Source organism: Odontesthes bonariensis, chromosome 24 (assembly GCF_027942865.1).
Source record: "Odontesthes bonariensis isolate fOdoBon6 chromosome 24, fOdoBon6.hap1, whole genome shotgun sequence".
Taxonomy (NCBI): domain Eukaryota; kingdom Metazoa; phylum Chordata; class Actinopteri; order Atheriniformes; family Atherinopsidae; genus Odontesthes; species Odontesthes bonariensis.
Genome location: NC_134529.1, coordinates 4,554,809 through 4,575,517, shown reverse-complemented (window position 1 = coordinate 4,575,517; position 20,709 = coordinate 4,554,809). Strand labels below are relative to the sequence as shown.

Below are 20,709 nucleotides of genomic sequence, written 5' to 3'. Positions count from 1 at the left end.
GTGTATATTCACTGTTGATGTGAAGTCGTTCCATTTGTTAAAAGAAGGGGATGAAGAGACACACACATTTACTTTGTTGTTTATTTTTGGCTTTTTGGCTTAATTTCTCCCTCTATCCAAATATAAACTGCATCACTTCCTTTCTGTTTGACTGTGGATACTTTGAAACCAGAACATTCAGGTCAGACTGATGAGAGACATCAAAATAATTGGATTTGTATGAAGTTTCCTAATAAACAGCCTTGTTCATCTTTGGCCTTAATGTCTATGTTGTGTTGGGAGTTAACCTATTACACCCCCTTCTGGTTAGGGAGGATCTTACAATAAATAGCTTTGACTGAATTGCTGCAAAAAAACAAGAAAGTTGTAGGAAAAAGCTGGGTGTGATAAAGCAAACATGGATGAATAAGTGCGCTTGGAAGATTTATCTTGCAGAATAATCTCTGATTACACACACACACAAGCAAGATATGCCGTGTTTTACACATTTTAGAAGAGAAAATATTGTGGATTTTTTACATCACCATGCTTTTGTCTCAGATAGTTACATGGCCTGCAGGTCGTGTTGTAAAACTCCACAAAATGTTCCATAGCATGCGCTCAAACTGCCATAGAAATCTTCTTTCTAACACTCATCTGCTTCCTGTGAAAATTCTCCAACACAGCCTGAACCCTCTCAGACGAGCTTTCTGTCCTTTCTTTAAGGAGTCTTCAGGAATAGTTCTCCAGGCTTCTTGAAGGACATCCCAAAGCTCTTCTTTGGATGTGGGCTGCCTTTTGTTCCGTTCTCTGCCAACATGATCCCACACTGCTTCAGTAATGTTGAGCTCCGGGCTCTGGGGAGGATTCATCCCTCCATCAGACCTGCTGCCACTGATTTTCAGCCCACTTCTTGTGTCCTTTGGCACAGCTCAGCCTTTTCTCCCTGTTTCCCTTCCTTAAGAACGGCTTCCTGACAGCCACCCTTCCATGGAGCCCATTTCTGATGAGGCTTGGGCCAACAGCAGATGGATCAGCTGAAGGTCCAGATGCATCTCTCAGCTCCTGTGTCAGGTCTTTGCTGGAGTTTTTCCTCTTTCTTAAGGACATCACTTTCAGATCCTGTTCATCTGCTGTAGATAGTTCTTTAGGCCTGACACTTCTTCTTCTGTCCTCCACTTGTCCAGTTTCCTCAAATGTTTTAAGGACACACTGCACACCATGCTGAGATATGCCAAGTTTTCAGCTAACAGCTCTTTGGGAATCACCTTGTTGCTGCAGAAATCCTGTTTTCTGTCTGTCAGACTGTGTTATCTTTGCTGTTTTTCACACATGCAGCTAAAGAAATGGAAACTAATGATGTGTCTCTGTGACAAGCTGCTGGGAACAAAGTGCCTAAAGATCCAATTTAAAATGGCTTCTTTGCTAAGTTGTCTGTTATGTGTGGACACAACACTGGTTCATCCCTTTAGTAAGAAGAATAAATAGGTCTGTGTTGAGTGGCAAACAAAAACATTCCTCTGAGAATACGGGTACAAGGACTGGATTAAAAACAATTGAAAAAGTAAAACTGTCCTCCCCCTAAGATGTTACATTTGTTTATGTAGTAAGATACTATGAATAACTGCATTCAATACTGCACAATTATTAGTTTTTAACTCACATCTAATTGAGTTATTTCCTAAACCAAATGAGGAGGTGACGAAAGTGTAAAATGTGTTATCAGCAGAACAAATGCCGGTCTTTATCTCTGAGGCTCACATTAACCTGTATCCCAGTTAATAAAGTCTGCTCATCTTTTTTCCTCAGATGTTTTATTACAGGTGAATAAACGTGTTACTGTAGCTGTGAATATTTAACCTCCTGTTTACTGACGTTGTGGGGGGGTTTACTGTAGCGTGGCCCTTGCCTTACTGAACTGTAAAGGCATTGCGTCACTTGAGCTGTCGAATAACAGTGGAAGAGTTTATCTTCTCTTCCTTTAATGATGAGAAAAAAATTAAATGTTGTCTGAAACATATAATTAATTCCCAGCAAACTTTATACTTCCACACGGCGGTCAGAGCACAGGCTCTTCTAAAAGGCAACACAATCATTAACTTAGGGTTTCAAACAGATAAAAATCCAAAATGTCTTCTTCACAGATATTTTATACAATATCTAAATATTTTATCTATCTATTTTTTTTTTTTTTATCAGTATCATAAACCTTCATCCTGGTGCTAAAATTGTGCAAATGTTTCATGAATTGTTGAGCGTGAACCAGAGTTTAGTAGAACAGCAAGTATGCAATTAGGTCATTCTTTAAAAAATGTTGTCAAAAAGTTCGAGAAATGAACAGTGAATGCTTTGAGATTAAGTGAAATTTCCAAATATTCCTTTTCATTTAAATGAAGCCGCACATCAACTCTGACACAGAGCAAAGTGTCAGCTGTTAAAGCAATGATTTACTATCTTTTACAGATGAACTTTCCCACTGTTTGACCAAAGCTTGGCTGAGCTATAAATTCTACTGAAGGATAATAAACACACATATGCTCAAAGCACTTGCTCGCTGTGACACTTAGAAGACAGAAGCCATGCCAATTCTTGATGTTTTGCTCCAATCCTTCAGTGTGGCTTCTCTGCTGGGGGCTCTGGCAGTCCTTCTGCTCATCTATTTGATGTTCTCCAACTTCACTTCCCAAAGGGAGCCACCAGGACCCACGCCGCTTCCCCTGATTGGGAATTTATTGCAGATTGACCTGAAGAGACCGTACAAGACATTTCTGGAGGTGAGATATGTACTGAAGATGTTTCTTTAAGAGGTCATTTTATGCCACTTCACCTCACTCTCACAGCTGACATCATGGATTTTTTCTTAAAAGAACTGTGTAAACATGTGTCAGGTTCATCAGAGCATGCAGTGTCCAAAAGCTTAACCCTATCACCCTATTCTTAGAATGTAAATGTACTTTATTTATACAGCCCTTTACAGACAATCCTTACGGTGTACCAAAGTGCTTTACAGCAGGTAATAAATTAAGAGAGGAATAAGTAAAAACAAATAAAAACAATAAAAGAACAGTGAAAGCAATAAAACATAACAAAATCAATTAAGATAAAATAAGATAAAAGTGTCATCATACTACTGGGTATTAAAAGCAATCCTAAATAAGTAGGTTTTTAGCCTAGATCTGAAGAGGCCCAGGTCAGAAATAAGACGCAGCTGGACGGGGGGCTTATTCCAGAGCCTGGGGGCAGCTTTGGGAAAAGGCTCGCTCACCCCAGGGTTTGTATTCTGACCTGGGCACTTCCAGCAGAAACTGATCTGTTGACCTCAGAGCTCTACCAGGACTGTTAAAAGCTCAGATAAATACGATGGGGCGAGGCTGTTGAGAGCTTTAAAAACAAACATTAAAAGTTTAAAATCAGTTCTATAAAGGACAGGAAGCCGATGGAGGGAGTTAAGAACATGAGTGATGTGCACACGTCTGTTGGTGTTGGTTAAAAGACGGGCAGCAGCGTTCTGCACCAGCTGAAGGCGGCTGAGAGAAGACTGGGAGACGCCGACATAAAGCGCATTAAAATAGTCTGACCTTGAACTTATTAGGGCATGGATGGCTTTCTCAAGGTCATGATGACTTAAAAACATTTTAACTTTGGTCAGGAGACGTAACTGGAAAAAACTAGTCCTGACGACATTGTTAATTTGTTTGTCCAACATCAGATGACTGTCAAAGGTCACTCCCAGATATCTGACGGTTGAAATAAGCTTTGAAGACAAGGTGCCAAAGCCAGCCGTCACAGTATCCCCAAACACAACGCATTCAGTTTTGTCATCATTTCAATGAAGAAAATTTTGGGCCAACCACTGCTTTATATCAGCAATACAATTAAACAAAGAACATTGTGCACTGTTACTATTTGGCTTCAATAGTAGATAAATTTGTAAATCGTCTGCATAACAGTGGAAAGAAAGGTTGTGCCTGGCTATAATTGACCCAAGTGGTAGCATGTACAATGGGAGGAGGATAGGGCCAAGAATAGATCCTTGAGGGACTCCACAGGAGAGAGGAGCACTGGAAGAGGAAAGCTCACCAACCATAAAAGGTTGGTTTCCAGTAGAAAAGGTTCTACTGGACAAGTAAAGCCTCGTTTCCACTATGCAGTCCAGTACGGGTCGGTAAGGGTCGGTACGGGTCGGTACGGGTCGGTACGGGTCGGTACGGGTCGGTTCGGAACGGTACGGGTCGGGTCGGGTCGCTTTGGGGTCAGCTTGCGTTCCAACTGTACAAAGGGGACCCTCAGGGGTGGGCGGAGTGCGTGCCGAAGTGTAAATAGCAAATAACAGGAAATAACATCCATAATTTGGAACCACCTCCAAGCTTCTTCAGCTTAATGCCACACCGGCTCGCGGTCCGGTTGAAACCACTCTGCCATTTTTTGCCCCAATCAGATGGAAAACTTTTTGGTTTGGCACAGCGCCATCGAGCTCCCGCTGCACAGCCTCCTCACCAACAACAGAGAGCAGAGCCTGGAACCGGTCCTGTGTGCTCGGTACCCCAAGCAGAAGGGTTACAGACATGGTAACGGGTTCCATGGGACCGATACGCTTTGGTGGTCGTGGAAACACTGAAATAAGCGAACCGTTCTGAACCGACCCGTACCGGACTGCAGAGTGGAAACGAGGCTTTAGACACGAACCACTTCAATGCAGTGCTGTGGATGCCAACATAATTACTTCTGCTGTGAGATCAAGCTGCACTAAGACAACACGGCACTTGGCATCCACAGACAGAGCAATATCGTTGAGCACCTTTAACAGTGCCGACTCAGTGCTGTGACGAGACCTGAACCCAGATTGGAATTTCTCAAAAGCAGAGTTATCCTCAAGAAAGGACTGTAATTGTATGAAAACAACTTTTTCTAAAACCTTAGAAAGAAAGGGCAGATTGGAAACAGGTCTAAAATTTGACAACACTGAGGGGTCAAGATTAGCCTTTTTAAGAAGGGGCCTGATCACAGCATGTTTAAAGGCAGCTGTGACAATTCCTAATCTCAGACAGGAGTTAATAAAAACCAGGAGACTGGGCCCCACAGTATTAAAAACCACTTTGAAAACTTTGGCAGGGACAATATCCAATGGGCAGTTTGTAGGTTTCAGAGATTTCACTACGTCTACTATCAAACGCAGCAGAATGAGGTGGGGCAACAGGTAGATCCTTATTTCTACTCATAATAACATTACTGGTATCTTTTCTGACAGAATCCACTTTGTTGACAAAATAATGAAAAAAATTCTCACAAGTGGCTAATGTTACATCAGTCAGAAGAAGTGCATGGGTTAACCACAGCGTTAATTGTATCAAATAACACCTTGGGACAATGACTGCCGCTAGAAATAATATTAGAGAGATACTGAGATTTTTCTTCACATACGGCTCTCTGAATAAATAAAAATAAATTATAAATAAATCCATGATGTGAGCTGGGAGTAAACTGGCATGGATCAGTCTTTTTATTGATCGTCTCCTCAGACAGTTCGTCACTTTGTCTAAGTTCTCTGATGTGTGTTCATCGAGAAAATACAGAATAAGGATCATCTTCTCTCCTCAGTATTCCAAGAAATATGGATCAGTTTTCAAAGTCCACTTCGGACCCAAAAAAATAGTGATCCTGGCCGGATACAAGACAGTGAAGGAGGCACTCGTTAACCACGATGACGTGTTTGGAGGCAGAGATACACTGAAACTGTTAGATGAAGTTAACAAAGGACACGGTATGTTAAGAAAAATGGAATTCCTCTAAATAACACTGCAAGTTCAGCAAATCTTTACATCAATCTGTCATAATCATTTCTCAGGGGTTTTATGGGCCAATGGCGACTCATGGAGAGAAATGCGTCGCTTTGCTTTGACAAACCTGAGAGACTTCGGGATGGGCAAGAAGGCATGCGAGAACAAGATCGTTGAGGAATGTCAGCAGCTGGCTGACACTTTCAAAGCATTCAAAGGTAAAATGAATTGGAATTGAATCAACCAGAAAATAAACCCAGTTTGCTTTTTACACCTCTGAGTTGTCCTGCCAACCCAACCAACCTAACAGAATTGAATCGGCCAGATTCATTATCTACTCTTCACATTTTGTGTGTCTCTCTCGTCACAGGAGAAGCTTTTGATGCAAACCTCATTGTGAACCGCGCAGTCTCTAATATTATCTGCTCCATGGTCTATGGCAACAGATTTGAATATGATGATCCAGTGTTTACAGCTTTGGTGGCTCAAACAAATAAATCCATTCAACTCACTGGCTCTCCCTCCATCCTGGTATGATGGCTCACTGTAGTGAAGCTGATACACACAGCAACATTAAAGAAGTTCCATAAAACATTTACTGTGTTTACTGAACTTTTACTGGATTTGTTTTCTAACTTCTTAAACCTCTAAACATTTTTTTTAAAGCTTTCGAACCTGATTCCATGGGTGTCCATGTTTACTGGAAAAAGAAAGGAGTTCTTGGATCTGATCTCTGACAGCAGGAAACACAACTTAGACCTCTTGAAAAATCTGAAAGAGACCCTGAACCCACAGATGTGCAGAGGCTTTGTTGATGCTTTTCTGCTTCGCAAGCAACAACAAGAGGTTGGAATTTAAATGATCTATAGAAATGATATTGCAGTTTATCTTAGTGTGTATCTGTACATGTTTACCATTGAAGTCAGTTGGTGAAAAAGAAGCAATGAAATGGCTGAAAACCTCAAAGCTGTGTCAATTATTCCTTTTCAGCTAGATTTAAAGGGGAACCTGGACCTTATTTCTGGCATAAAATACTCACCGATAACAGTTTGGTGAAAGTCAGCGTCCTTCGGAAGATATTTAGATCACTCGAGATCGGCATATATCTGTATAACAGGAGAGAACAGGGCAGAGACAAAACAGCCTCTAAATAAGGCATTATCTGTCTTTATTTCTCCAATACTTTAAGACCAATGAATGAATGAACGTGTATTATTGCACTGTTAGCGCAGAGCTGCCATGTTGTTGTTATCCGGGGCTATCGGGGGTTTTCTACAGACTCGTCTAGTGGGGATGACGTCATCAACGCGCGCCGCTGCAGCACAGCTTATTCACTCCTGTGAGGACGTCCATCGTACTCAAAGTCGTCGTCCACGTCGCCAAAATCTGATAAATATCCTGCCATGTTGCACAAAACTAGCAGCAGCAAACTCCATGTGAAGTTAGCCGACCGTCACAGAGCACGAAGTGAATGAGCTGTGCTGCAGCGTCAAATGAATTACTCACATCCACATTAAGTCTTGCCAACGCCATTTTCTTTTTTCTTTTCCGCCATCCTCTGCAAAGGAAGAGGATGTTATTCGTTATTGTAATTCAATGATTATAGATCAGAAAAAAAAACTTAAATTCACCTTCAGTGAGTGCTGTTTGAGGACTGAAAGCCTCCATCAGATATTTACATTGTTCCATGTCTCTGTGCAGGAATCTGCGGTTACCGACAGTCACTTCCATGAAGAAAACCTTTACGTGACAGTCGCAAATCTGTTTAATGCTGGAACTGAGACAACATCAACCACACTGAGATGGGGATTCTTGTTTATGGCCAAGTATCCAAAGATACAGGGTAAGAAGCCTGACTCATCCAAGCCTTCGGGTCAGAAGAAAACAAATAAACAGAAAGCTATGACCCTGAATGTGGTTAAGAATGAAAATTATGTTAAATAGTTATGTAATTAAAGCACAATGACATAATGAGTAGCTTTCCTGTAATCCTGTATTGTTTCATCATGCAGACCAGGTCCAGGAGGAGATCAGGAGTGTCATAGGAGATCGTCAGGTGCAGGTCGCTGACAGGACAAACCTGCCCTTCACCAACGCTGTCATCCATGAGACCCAGAGACTGGGCAACATTGTCCCAAATTCAGTTCCTCACAAGACCAACAAAGACATCACTTTTCATGGCTACTTCATTAAGAAGGTTAGACTGAGGAAATCACACAAGAAACAGTGACACCGAATGTTTTGGATAATCTGGAATTACATTTTAGGAAAACACAAAAACCAAGACAGTTGGACAAGCCCCGCCTTTTTGTTTGAAAAACTGTCTGAAACCAGCAGAAAAGAGACTTAAATATCTTAAATATTTACAGAGATGAAAGTAAATCCAAAAGAAGAACAGATGCTGTGCTTTGCCCTTCAATGTTTGCTTCCAGTTAAGATTGCTACTTCTTCTACTGAATCAGAACCGCACCATACCACCATCCCCAGGCAACACTTTGCACTCTTGTTCGATTTTTAAACCCCGTTTTTTAAACATGTCTGATTTGCATTTCTTTTTTGCGAGTTTTCAGCAGATTGCTTCAGATTTGCTTTGCTAGTAGATGAAAACCCTACTGATGTTGTGTTCTGAGGTAAACTAGTTTCCTGCAAACAAATCGCAGGCCTTCCCCTGTCAGCCTGTTAGCCACCACTCTGCTACCCAATCAGCTAGCCTCTCGCATGCAGTCCTAAAAGCTAAATCACCATCGGGCTAGCCCCAACAAACAGCCGCTTTCTTCCTTTTAGGACTTGCCTCTTTGATTTCAGAGAGTATGTCTGTGCTAAAACATAAAGAGTAAAGAGAACTCGAATAAAGACAAAGTGAGGGCATTAGCAGTTTTGAAGTGGATCAAAGCAGATATCATGGTCAGACAAATAAACATTTTCATGTTATCAGGGAAACCGTCTGAGGACAAGGAAAACACACCTAGCAATGTGTTAAAGAGTGAAATGGGTATGTTTACAGGGGAGTTGTACATGTCTTAGGTAGGTGACTGAAAGACTGAGGACCTCTGGTGCATGGAGAGGGGAATATATGGGAAACCTAATGGATCTTTCACTATTTCAATGGAATGATTGAGCCTTCAAAGTGCTTGATTTTGACACCTTAAAACACGGTCATGACTTCTGTATGTGGCTATTGGATCCTAAGAATTAGAACTAATTATAAGAATTAAGTCAGGGGCTTCTGTATTAATCTGTACTATGTGATAAGAACTCAGCTGGCATCTTTTTCAAAGATTTGTAATGAAAGTGATAAACTAATATGACCGTTCAACATAAAAACCCATTGAGTTTCCATCCTGTTGTTTGCAGGGAACCACAGTGTATCCTTTCTTGATGTCTGCCCTGCATGACCCCACTGAGTGGGAGAAGCCACACTCCTTTTATCCAGCTCACTTCCTGGACAAAGATGGAAATTTTATCAAACGAGATGCCTTCATACCGTTTTCAACAGGTTTGTGAGAGTTCAGCCATCCCTGCTGAGGCAACATTTACAAACAGGATGTCTAAAGAGTTCCTGTTGTCTTCTCTTGCAGGTAGCAGGGCTTGTCTTGGAGAGAGTCTGGCCAAGATGGAGCTCTTCATCTTCTTCACCACCCTCCTGCAGCATTTCCGTTTCACTCCTCCACCTGGGGTTTCAGAGGAGGACTTAGATCTGACTCCATGTGGAGGCATTACTCTCGGCCCTATGCCTCAAAAGCTGTGCGCTGTTCCCTGTTTGTGAGAAAGAGGCAAATGTCTAATGAATGTGTAATGAATGAAGCTCTGTTGAATACTTTTCTCCCATGATTAAACTCATTTTGAAGAGCTAAATCTTTATGAGCTAATTTGACTGAATTATCACGTATTAATATTGGTTTTGTAAATAAAATAATCATTAAACATATATATCTATCTATAGATAGATGGATAAAAAAATGGACCAATATCTTTTCAATAAACTTTAAAATGTTGCACCGGTGTATCTCTGTTTCTCTCCCTTTTCGTTACCACAACCACAACAATAATGCCCCAAAAGCTCAAATTGTTTTGCAATGCTGACCCACATTCTTCAGACTACTTCTCACCCAGCAAATGTTTACAAATTAATAGTTATTCAAAGAATAAGTTTCCTTTCTGAAAGTATAACTTGAAAGCATAAACTGTCTCTGCTACCTGCAATACTGTATATTTTCTAAATAGGGCTGGGTGAGTTAACTCGTTATTATCGCGTCAATTATTTAACACCGATAAATATTCTATCTATGTTTTATTGTTATTTATTTTAATTTAAAAAAAAAAAAAATTTTGAGGGTTTTTGTGCCTTTAATGGATAGGAAAGTTCAGAGAGACAGGAAGCAGAGAGAGGGGGAACGACACGCAGCACAGGGCCATCTGATAATAATAATCAATTACATTTGTAAAGCACTTTTCATTTCATACGGAATCTCAAAGTGCTATGCTGATGGTGGCAGACTACTGAATTGTAGCCACAGCTGCCCTGGGGCACACTGACGGAGGTGAGGCTGCCATGCACCATCGGCCCCTCCGACCACCACCAGCAGGTGGTCAACCTAACATGCATGATTTTTTTTTTGGACAGTGGGAGGAAGCCGGAGTACCCGGAGAGAACCCACGCATACACGGGGAGAACATGCAAACTCCACACAGAAAGGCCCCAGCTGGGTGTTGAACCTGGAACCTTCTTGCTGTGAGGCAACAGTGCTAACCACCACACCACCGTGCGGCACTCTAACTGGGGCCAGCTGCAACGAGGACTATAGCCTCTGTACATGGGGCGCCTGCTGTACCCACTACGCCACAGACCACCCCTGTTTTATTATTTATTTTATTATTGTAAAAGTCTGTTGCTCACAGGCTTTTATTTTGTAAAAGTCTGTTGCTCACAGGCTTTTATTTTGTAAAAGTCTGCTGCTGTCTGCTGTGGAACCGGAAAAGAAAGTAATTGGCGGATTCACCAAACACGGAGAAGGGTACGGAACTTTTACTCGGCCATTTTCATTTTAAAGTTCTTCCAGACGGCGGAGTCGACAGAACCAAAGTCATCTGTAAACACTGCCAAGTTGAATTGTCTTCTCAGCGTAGTAGTTCCAGTCTAAAATATCACTTAAAGGCAAAACACACAACTGATAGCAGCAAGTCATTCAAGGAAACAGACAGTGGAGCGAGGCTTCTACATAAAAACTACAGAAAGATGCTGATGTTAAAAGTGTGTTTGCACAACAAATGTTATGGCACTTTCATTCATATGGCAGCACATTTACAATAAAGCTAAATGCTAAAAGCTATACACTACTTTTGGATTGGATTAATCGTGATTAATCAGGAAAATCATGTGATTAATTAATTTTAATTAATTTTAATCGTTGTCCAGCCCTAATTCTTAATTTAATATTTACACGCACACACACAGACATCTATATATATAAATATTTGTTTGTTTCACACACAGGTTCTTTTTTAAGATCTCCCACAATCATTTATCTAATTTTTATGATCATTCAAAATGCATGTCATAACCTTTTCATCCATCTTAACTCATCTATCTCCTATATGAGTCCATCTAGCATGTTCTACAGTGCAGAGTTGAAGAATAGCCCTTTAAACCCCTGGCGTAGTCTTTTCAGCCGCCATCCAGCCTTGCACAGCAGGACCAGAGTCATGAGTGGACTGCATGGGTCCAGTTGCTTTTTATTTCTGCCTGACACACCTCACACTGTTGTTTCATCACGATATAACGTGATTTAATCACTTCACAAGCTGGTAATACACGAGTATTTTAACTTCACCCTGCAGCAAAGACCAAACTGATTCACACTCATGCTAAACTTTGATTTCCCATGAATTTGTACGTTTGAAACACAAAATAAGACACGGAAGACTCGGGACTGTTGAGTAACTAGAATCCAACAAGAGTATCAAACAAGAATGGGACAACGTTCTTCTCCCAAAGGCCCAACAGATAGTCTCCTCAGCTCCCAGATGTTTACATAAGAAGAGGCTAAAATTGGCCCTGGTGATGAAAAAGTTGATTATTGACAGGCAGCCATAGATGAACATTAAACTATCAACCCAAAGTGTTTCTAGCTGTAGGGTATGAATCTTGTTAATCTGAGCAGAAGCCTCCTCTTTTTGCAGAAATGAAAAGGGACAGAAACAGAGATACACCGGTGCAACATTTTAAAGTTTATTGAAAAGATATTGGTCCATTTTTTATCCATCTATCTATAGATAGATATATATGTTTAATGATTATTTTATTTACAAAACCAATATTAATACGTGATAATTCAGTCAAAGTAGTTCATAAAGATTTAGCTCTTCAAAATGAGTTTAATCATGGGAGAAAAGTATTCAACAGAGCTTCATTCATTACACATTCATTACACATTTGCCTCTTTCTCACAAACAGGGAACAGCGCACAGCTTTTGAGGCATAGGGCCGAGAGTAATGCCTCCACATGGAGTCAGATCTAAGTCCTCCTCTGAAACCCCAGGTGGAGGAGTGAAACGGAAATGCTGCAGGAGGGTGGTGAAGAAGATGAAGAGCTCCATCTTGGCCAGACTCTCTCCAAGACAAGCCCTGCTACCTGCAAGAGAAGACAACAGGAACTCTTTAGACATCCTGTTTGTAAATGTTGCCTCAGCAGGGATGGCTGAACTCTCACAAACCTGCTGAAAACGGTATGAAGGCATCTCGTTTGATAAAATTTCCATCTTTGTCCAGGAAGTGAGCTGGATAAAAGGAGTGTGGCTTCTCCCACTCAGTGGGGTCATGCAGGGCAGACATCAAGAAAGGATACACTGTGGTTCCCTGCAAACAACAGGATGGAAACTCAATGGGTTTTTATGTTGAACGGTCATATCAGTTTATCACTTTCATTACAAATCTTTGAAAAAGATGGCAGCTAAGTTCTTATCACATAATACAGATTAATACAGAAGCCCCTGACTTAATTCTTATAATTAGTTCTAATTCTTAGGATCCAATAGCCACATACAGAAGTCATGACCATGGTTTAAGGTGTCAAAATCAAGCACTTTGAAGGCTCAATCATTCCATTCAAATAGTGAAAGATCCATTAGGTTTCCCATATATTCCCCTCTCCATGCACCAGAGGTCCTCAGTCTTTCAGTCACCTACCTATGACACGTACAACTCCCCTGTAAACATACCCGTTTCACTCTTTAACACATTGCTAGGTGTGTTTTCCTTGTCCTCAGACGGTTTCCCTGATAACTTGATAATGTTTACTTGTCTCACCATGATATCTGCTTGGATCCACTTCAAAACTGCTCCTGCCCTCACTTTGTCTTTATTCGAGTTCTCTTTACTCTTTATGCTTTAGCACAGATGTACTCTCTGAAATCAAAGAGGCAAGTCCTAAAATAAAGGAAGCAGGCTGGTTGTTGGGGCTAGCCCGATGGTGATTTAGCTTTAGGACAGCAGATGTGAGGCTAGCTGATTGGGTAGCAGAGTGGTGGCTAACAGGCTGACAGGAGAAGGCCTGTGGTTTGTTTGCAGGAAGCTAGTTGACCTCAGAACACAACATCAGTAGGGTTTTCATCTACTAGCAAAGCAAATCTGAAGTAATCTGCTGAAAACTCACACAAAAAGAAATGCAAATCAGACATGTTTAAAAAACGGGGTTTAAAAATCGAACAAGAGTGCAAAGTGTTGCCTGTGGATGGTGCGGTTCTGATTCAGTAGAAGAAGTAGCTATTCTAACTGGAATCAAACATTGAGGAGGAAAGCACAGCATCTGTTCTTCTTCTGGATTTACTTTCATCTCTGTAAATATTGAAGATATTTAAGTCTCTTTTCTGCTGGTTTCAGACTGTTTTTCTAACAAAAAGGCGGGGCTTGTCCAACTGTCTTGGTTTTTGTGCTTTCCTAAAATGTAATTCCAGATTATCCAAAACATTCGGTGTCACTGTTTCTTGTGTGTTTTCCTTAGTCTAACCTTCTTAATGAAGTAGCCATGAAAAGTGATGTCTTTGTTGGTCCTGTGAGGAACTGAATTTGGGACAATGTTGCCCAGTCTCTGGGTCTCATGGATGACAGCGTTGGTGAAGGGCAGGTTTGTCCTGTCAGCGACCTGCACCTGACGATCTCCTATGACACTTCTGATCTCCTCCTGGACCTGGTCTGCATGATGAAACAATACAGGATTACAGGAAAGCTACTCATTATGTCATCGTGATTTAAATACATAAGTATTTAACATAATTTTCATTCTCAACCACATTCAGGGTCATAGCTTTCTGTTTATTTGTTTTCTTCTGACCCTGAAGGCTTGGATGAGTCAGGCTTCTTACCCTGTATCTTTGGATACTTGGCCATAAACAAGAATCCCCATCTCAGTGTGGTTGATGTTGTCTCAGTTCCAGCATTAAACAGATTTGCGACTGTCACGTAAAGGTTTTCTTCATGGAAGTGACTGTCGGTAACCCCAGATTCCTGCACAGAGACATGGAACAATGTAAATATCTGATGGAGGCTTTCAGTCCTCAAACAGCACTCACTGAAGGTGAATTTAAGTTTTTTTTCTGATCTATAATCATTGAATAACAACGAATAACATCCTTTTCCTTTGCAGAGGATGGCGGAAAAGAAAAAAGAAAATGGCATTGGCAAGACTTACTGTGGATGTGAGTAATTCATTTGACGCTGCAGCACAGCTCATTCACTCCGTGCTCTGTGACGGTCGGCTAACTTCACACGGAGTTTGCTGCTGCTAGTTTTGTGCAACATGGAGGGATATTTATCAGATTTTGGCGACGTGGACGACGACTTTGAGTACGATGGACGTCCTCACCGGAGTGAATGAGCTGTGCTGCAGCGGCGTGCGTTGATGACGTCATCCCCGATAGCCCCGGATAACAACAACACGGCAGCTCTGAGCTAACAGTGCAATAATACACGTTCATTCATTGGTGAAATAAAGACAGATAATGCCTTATTTAGAGGCTGTATTGTCTCTGCCCTGTTCTCTCCCGTTATATGGATATACGGCGATCTCGAGTGATCTAAATATCTTCCAAAGGACGCCGACTTTCACCAAACTGTTATCGGTGAGTAGATGAACGTATTTTATGCCAGAAATAAGGTCCAGGTTTAAAAAAAAAACAACAACTTCCCCTTTAAATCTTTCTGAAAAGGAATAATTGACACAGCTTTGAGGTTTTCAGCCTTTTCATTGCTTCTTTTTCACCAACTGACTTCAAGGGTAAACATGTACAGATACACACTAAGATAAACTGTAATGTAATTTCTATAGATCATTTAAATTCCAACCTCTTGTTGTTGCTTGCGAAGCAGAAAAGCATCAACAAAGCCTCTGCACATCTGTGGGTTCAGGGTCTCTTTCACATTTTTCAAGAGGTCTAAGTTGTGTTTCCTGCTGTCAGAGATCATGTCAAATAACTCCTTTTTTTTCCAAGTAAACATGGACACCCATGGAATCAGGTTGGAAAGCTTTAAAAAAAAATGTTTAGAGGTTTAAGAAGTTAGAAAACAAATCCAGTAAAAGTTCAGTAAACACAGTAAATGTTTTATGGAACTTCTTTAATGTTGCTGTGTGTATCAGCTTCACTGCAGTGAGCCATCATACCAGGATGGAGGGAGAGCCAGTGAGTTGAATGGCTTTATTTGTTTGAGCCACCAAAGCTGTAAACACTGGATCATCATATTCAAATCTGTTGCCATAGACCATGGAGCAGATAATATTAGAGACTGCGCGGTTCACAATGAGGTTTGCATCAAAAGCTTCTCCTGTGACGAGAGAGACACACAAAATGTGAAGAGTAGATAATGAATCTGGCCGATTCAATTCTGTTAGGTTGGTTGGGTTGGCAGGACAACTCAGAGGTGTAAAAAGCAAACTGGGTTTATTTTCTGGTTGATTCAATTCCAATTCATTTTACCTTTGAATGCTTTGAAAGTGTCAGCCAGCTGCTGACATTCCTCAACGATCTTGTTCTCGCATGCCTTCTTGCCCATCCCGAAGTCTCTCAGGTTTGTCAAAGCAAAGCGACGCATTTCTCTCCATGAGTCGCCATTGGCCCATAAAACCCCTGAGAAATGATTATGACAGATTGATGTGAAGATTTGCTGAACTTGCAGTGTTATTTAGAGAAATTCCATTTTTCTTAACATACCGTGTCCTTTGTTTACATCATTTAACAGTTTCAGTGTATCTCTGCCTCCAAACACGTCATCGTGGTTAACAAGTGCCTCCTTCACTGTCTTGTATCCGGCCAGGATCACTACTTTTTTGGGTCCAAAGTGGACTTTGAAAACTGATCCATATTTCTTGGAATACTGAGGAGAGAAGACGATCATTATTCTGTATTTTCTCGATGAACACACATCAGAGAACTTAGACAAAGTGACGAACTGTCTGAGGAGACGATCAATAAAAAGACTGATCCATGCCAGTTTACTCCCAGCTCACATCATGGATTTATTTATAATTTATTTTAATTTATTATATCAATAGCCACTTGTGAGAATTTTTTTCCATTATTTTGTCGACAAAGTGAATTCTGTCAGAAAAGATACCAGTAATGTTATTATGAGTAGAAATAAGGATCTACCTGTTGCCCCACCTCATTCTGCTGCGTTTGATAGTAGACGTAGTGAAATCTCTGAAACCTACAAACTGCCCATTGGATATTGTCCCTGCCAAAGTTTTCAAAGTGGTTTTTAATACTGTGGGGCCCAGTCTCCTGGTTTTTATTAACTCCTGTCTGAGATTGGGAACTGTCCCAGCTGCCTTTAAACATGCTGTGATCAGGCCCCTTCTTAAAAAGCCTAATCTTGACCCCTCAGTGTTTTTCAAATTTTACACCTGTTTCCAATCTGCCCTTTCTTTCTAAGGTTTTAGAAAAAGTTGTTTTTATACAATTACAGTCCTTTCTTGAGGATAACTCTGCTTTTGAGAAATTCCAATCTGGGTTCAGGTCTCGTCACAGCACTGAGTCGGCACTGTTAAAGGTGCTCAACGATATCGCTCTGTCTGTGGATGCCTAGTGCCCTGTTGTCTTAGTGCTGCTTGATCATAATTAATTATGATAATCATAATTAATTATGATCAAGCATAATTATGTTGGCATCCACGGCACTGCATTGAAGTGGTTCGTGTCTAAAGCCTCGTTTCCACTCTGCAGTCCGGTACGGGTCGGTTCAGAACGGTTCGCTTATTTCAGTGTCTCCACGACCACCAAAGCGTACCGGTCCCATGGAACCCGTTACCATGTCTGTAACCCTTCTGCTTGGGGTACCGAGCACACAGGACCGGTTCCAGGCTCTGCTCTCCGTTGTTGGTGAGGAGGCTGTGCAGCGGGAGCTCGATGGCGCTGTGCCAAACCAAAAAGTTTTCCAGCTGATTGGCGCAAAAAATGGCAGAGAGTGGTTTCAACCGGACCGCGAGCCGGTGTGGCATTAAGCTGAAGAAGCTTGGAGGTGGTTCCAAATTATGGATGTTATTTCCTGTTATTTGCTATTTACACTTCGGCACACACTCCGCCCACCCCTGAGGGTCCCCTTTGTACAGTGGGGCCGTAAGCTGACCCCAAAGCGACCCGACCCGACCCGTACCGACTCCCGTACGGACCCGAGCCGTACCGACCCGTACCGACCCGTACCGGACTGCATAATGGAAACGAGGCTTTACTTGCCCAGTATAACCGTTTCTACTGGAAACCAACCTTTTATGGTTGGTGAGCTTTCCTCTTCCAGTGCTCCTCTCTCCTGTGGAGTCCCTCAAGGATCTATTCTTGGCCCTATCCTCCTCCCATTGTACATGCTACCACTTGGGTCAATTATAGCCAGGCACAACCTTTCTTTTCACTGTTATGCAGACGATTTACAAATTTACCTACCATTGAAGCCAAATAGTAACAGTGCACAATGTTCTTTGTTTAATTGTATTGCTGATATTAAGCAGTGGTTGGCCCAAAATTTTCTTCATTTAAATGATGACAAAACTGAATGCATTGAGTTTGGGGATACTGTGACGGCTGGTTTTGGCACCTCGTCTTCAAAGCTTATTTCAACCGTCAGATATCTGGGAGTGACCTTTGACAGTCATCTGATGTTGGACAAACAAATTAACAATGTCGTCAGGACTAGTTTTTTCCAGTTGCGTCTCCTGACCAAAGTTAAAATGTTTTTAAGTCGTCATGACCTTTAGACAGTGGTGTCAAAAGTACACACATTTGTTACTTAAGTAGAAATATAGATACTGCAGTTTAAAAACACTGTGGTAAAAGTTGAAGTATCAACTTGACCTCTTTACTCAAGTAAAAGTGAAAAAGTATGTGCTCCAAAACCTACTTAAAGTATAAAAGTATAAAGTAACCTTTAAATAAAAAAAAAAAATAAATAAATAAAAAAAACACACAAAAAGGTAGATGCCACTATATGAATTGCAAGCTTAATTTGAAAACTGATTAGTTCTACACGTGGGTCTTGGGTGTGCAGAGTTTGCATTGCATTTTCCACGAGTCATTTTTGCACCCGACTATTTCGAAAAATTCTTTGAGATAGGGCCAAGGATGAGGAAGGTCTTGTTGGTCTCCGTCTCCATCTCCCGATACGCTCTCGCCTGTGTCCGACCTTTCAGACATTTCGCCATCTTTTTCTGAATCCGACATTGTGACGTGGCACACACTTCGCGCAGCTTCGCGTTTGCAGTTTGTAGAACACCTGCTTGTTTCTGACGAATGACGATTTCCTTGTGTGTCAGCACAAATTTGACGAATAGCCTAACCGATGAGTGTTTGCGTTATACGATTCATCCAATTACACTCGTTCTCACTAGGTGTGGATGGCGCCACTGATCTGTATTGGATGGCGCACATGACGTGAAATACATAAACATTAAACTGAAGCCAAGAGTTAAAAAAAAAAAAAACTAAAGCCAAGAGTAACGAGGCTGTTTGTTTTGAAAATGTAAGGAATAGAAAGTACAGATACTTGTGTGAAAATGTAACGAGTAGAAGTCAGAAGTAGGCAGAAAAATAAGTAATGGAGTAAAGTACAGATACCTAAAAAGTGTACTTAAGTACAGTAACGAAGTATTTGTACTTCGTTACTTGACACCTCTGCCTTGAGAAAGCCATCCATGCCCTAATAAGTTCAAGGTCAGACTATTTTAATGCTCTTTATGTGGGCGTCTCCCAGTCTTCTCTCAGTCGCCTTCAGCTTTTGCAGAACGCTGCTGCCCGTCTTTAACCAACACCAACAGACGTGTGCCCATCACTCCTGTTCTTAACCCCCTCCATCGGCTTCCTGTCCTTTATAGAACTGATTTTAAACTTTTAATGCTTGTTTTTAAAGCTCTTAACAGCCTCGCCCCATCGTATTTATCTGAGCTTTTAACTGTCCTGGTAGAGCTCTGAGGTCAACAGATCCGTTTCTGCTGGAAGTGCCCAGGTCAGAATACAAACCCTGGGGTGAGCGAGCCTTTTCCCAAAGCTGCCCCCAGGCTCTGGAATAAGCCCCCCGTCCAGCTGCGTCTTATTTCTGACCTGGGCCTCTTCAGATGTAGGCTAAAAACCTACTTATTTAGGATGGCTTTTAATACCCGGTAGTATGATGACACTTTTATCTTATTTTATCTTATTCGATTTTGTTGTATTTTATTGCTTTCACTGTTCTTTTATTGTTTTTATTTGTTTTTACTTATTCTTCTCTTTATTTATTACCTGCTGTAAAGCACTTTGGTGCACCGTAAGGATTGTCTGTAAAGGGCTGTATAAATAAAGTACATTTACATTTACATTCTAAGAATAGGGTGATAGGGTTAAGCTTTTGGACACTGCATGCTCTGATGAACCTGACACATGTTTACACAGTTCTTTTAAGATAAAATCCATGATGTCAGCTGTGAGCGTGAGGTGAAGTGGCATAAAATGACCTCTTAAAGAAACATCTTCAGTACATATCTCACCTCCAGAAATGTCTTGTACGGTCTCTTCAGGTCAATCTGCAATAAATTCCCAATCAGGGGAAGCGGCGTGGGTCCTGGTGGCTCCCTTTGGGAAGTGAAGTTGGAGAACATCAAATAGATGAGCAGAAGGACTGCCAGAGCCCCCAGCAGAGAAGCCACACTGAAGGATTGGAGCAAAACATCGAGAATCGCCATGGCTTCTGTCTTCTAAGTGTCCCAGCGAGCAAGTGCTTTGAGCATATGTGTGTTTATTATCCTTTAGTGGAATATATATAGCTCAGCCAAGCTTTGGTCAAACAGTGGGAAAGTTCATCTGTAAAAGATAGTAAATCATTGCTTTAACAGCTGACACTTTGATCTGTGTCAGAGTTGATGTGCGGCTTCATTTAAATGAAAAGGAATATTTGGAAATTTCACTTAATCTCAAAGCATTCACTGTTCATTTCTCTAACTTTTTGACAACATTTTTTTAAAGAATGACCTAATTGCATACTTGCTGTTCTACTAAACTCCATGTTCACGATCAACAATTCACGAAACTCTGCACAATTTTAGCACCAGGATGAAGGTTTATGATGCTGATAAAAAAAAGAAATGGATAAAAGATTTAGATATTGTATCCAAAATGTCTTCTGTGAAGAAGACATTTTGGATTTTTATCTGTTTGAAACCCTAAGTTAATGATTGTGTTGCCTTTTAGAAGAGCCTGTGCTCTGACCGCCGTGTGGAAGTATAAAGTTTACTGGGAATTAATTATATGTTTCAAACAACATTTAATTTTTTTTCTCATCAACAATGGAAGAGAAGATAAACTCTTCCACTGTTATACGACAGCTCAAGTGACGCAATGCCTTTACAGTTCAGTAAGGCAAGGGCCACGCTAGAGTAACCCCTCCCCACAACGTCAGTAAACAGGAGGTTAAATATTCACAGCTACAGCAACACATTTATTC

The 20,709-nt window shown here is 41.2% G+C and overlaps 2 protein-coding genes across 2 annotated transcripts; one reads left to right on the top strand and one right to left on the bottom strand.

The window, feature by feature from the left end:
* The first annotated feature begins 2,558 nt into the window (after nt 1-2,558).
* Nucleotides 2,559-9,522, top strand: LOC142375034 (cytochrome P450 2K1-like). Its single transcript, XM_075458950.1, has 9 exons — nt 2,559-2,753; nt 5,578-5,740; nt 5,825-5,974; nt 6,127-6,287; nt 6,423-6,602; nt 7,458-7,599; nt 7,769-7,953; nt 9,111-9,252; nt 9,335-9,522. The coding sequence occupies exons 1-9, from the start codon at nt 2,559-2,561 to the stop codon at nt 9,520-9,522; spliced, it is 1,506 nt and encodes a 501-aa protein (XP_075315065.1).
* A 2,678-nt stretch (nt 9,523-12,200) lies between these two features.
* On the bottom strand, nt 12,201-19,951 carry LOC142375618 (cytochrome P450 2K1-like). The gene is made up of 9 exons (XM_075459758.1): nt 19,757-19,951; nt 15,960-16,122; nt 15,726-15,875; nt 15,413-15,573; nt 15,097-15,276; nt 14,118-14,259; nt 13,763-13,947; nt 12,471-12,612; nt 12,201-12,388 (listed from the first exon to the last, which is right to left on the bottom strand). Exons 1-9 carry the CDS (start codon nt 19,949-19,951, stop codon nt 12,201-12,203), a joined length of 1,506 nt encoding a protein of 501 aa, XP_075315873.1.
* Nucleotides 19,952-20,709: the final 758 nt, after the last annotated feature.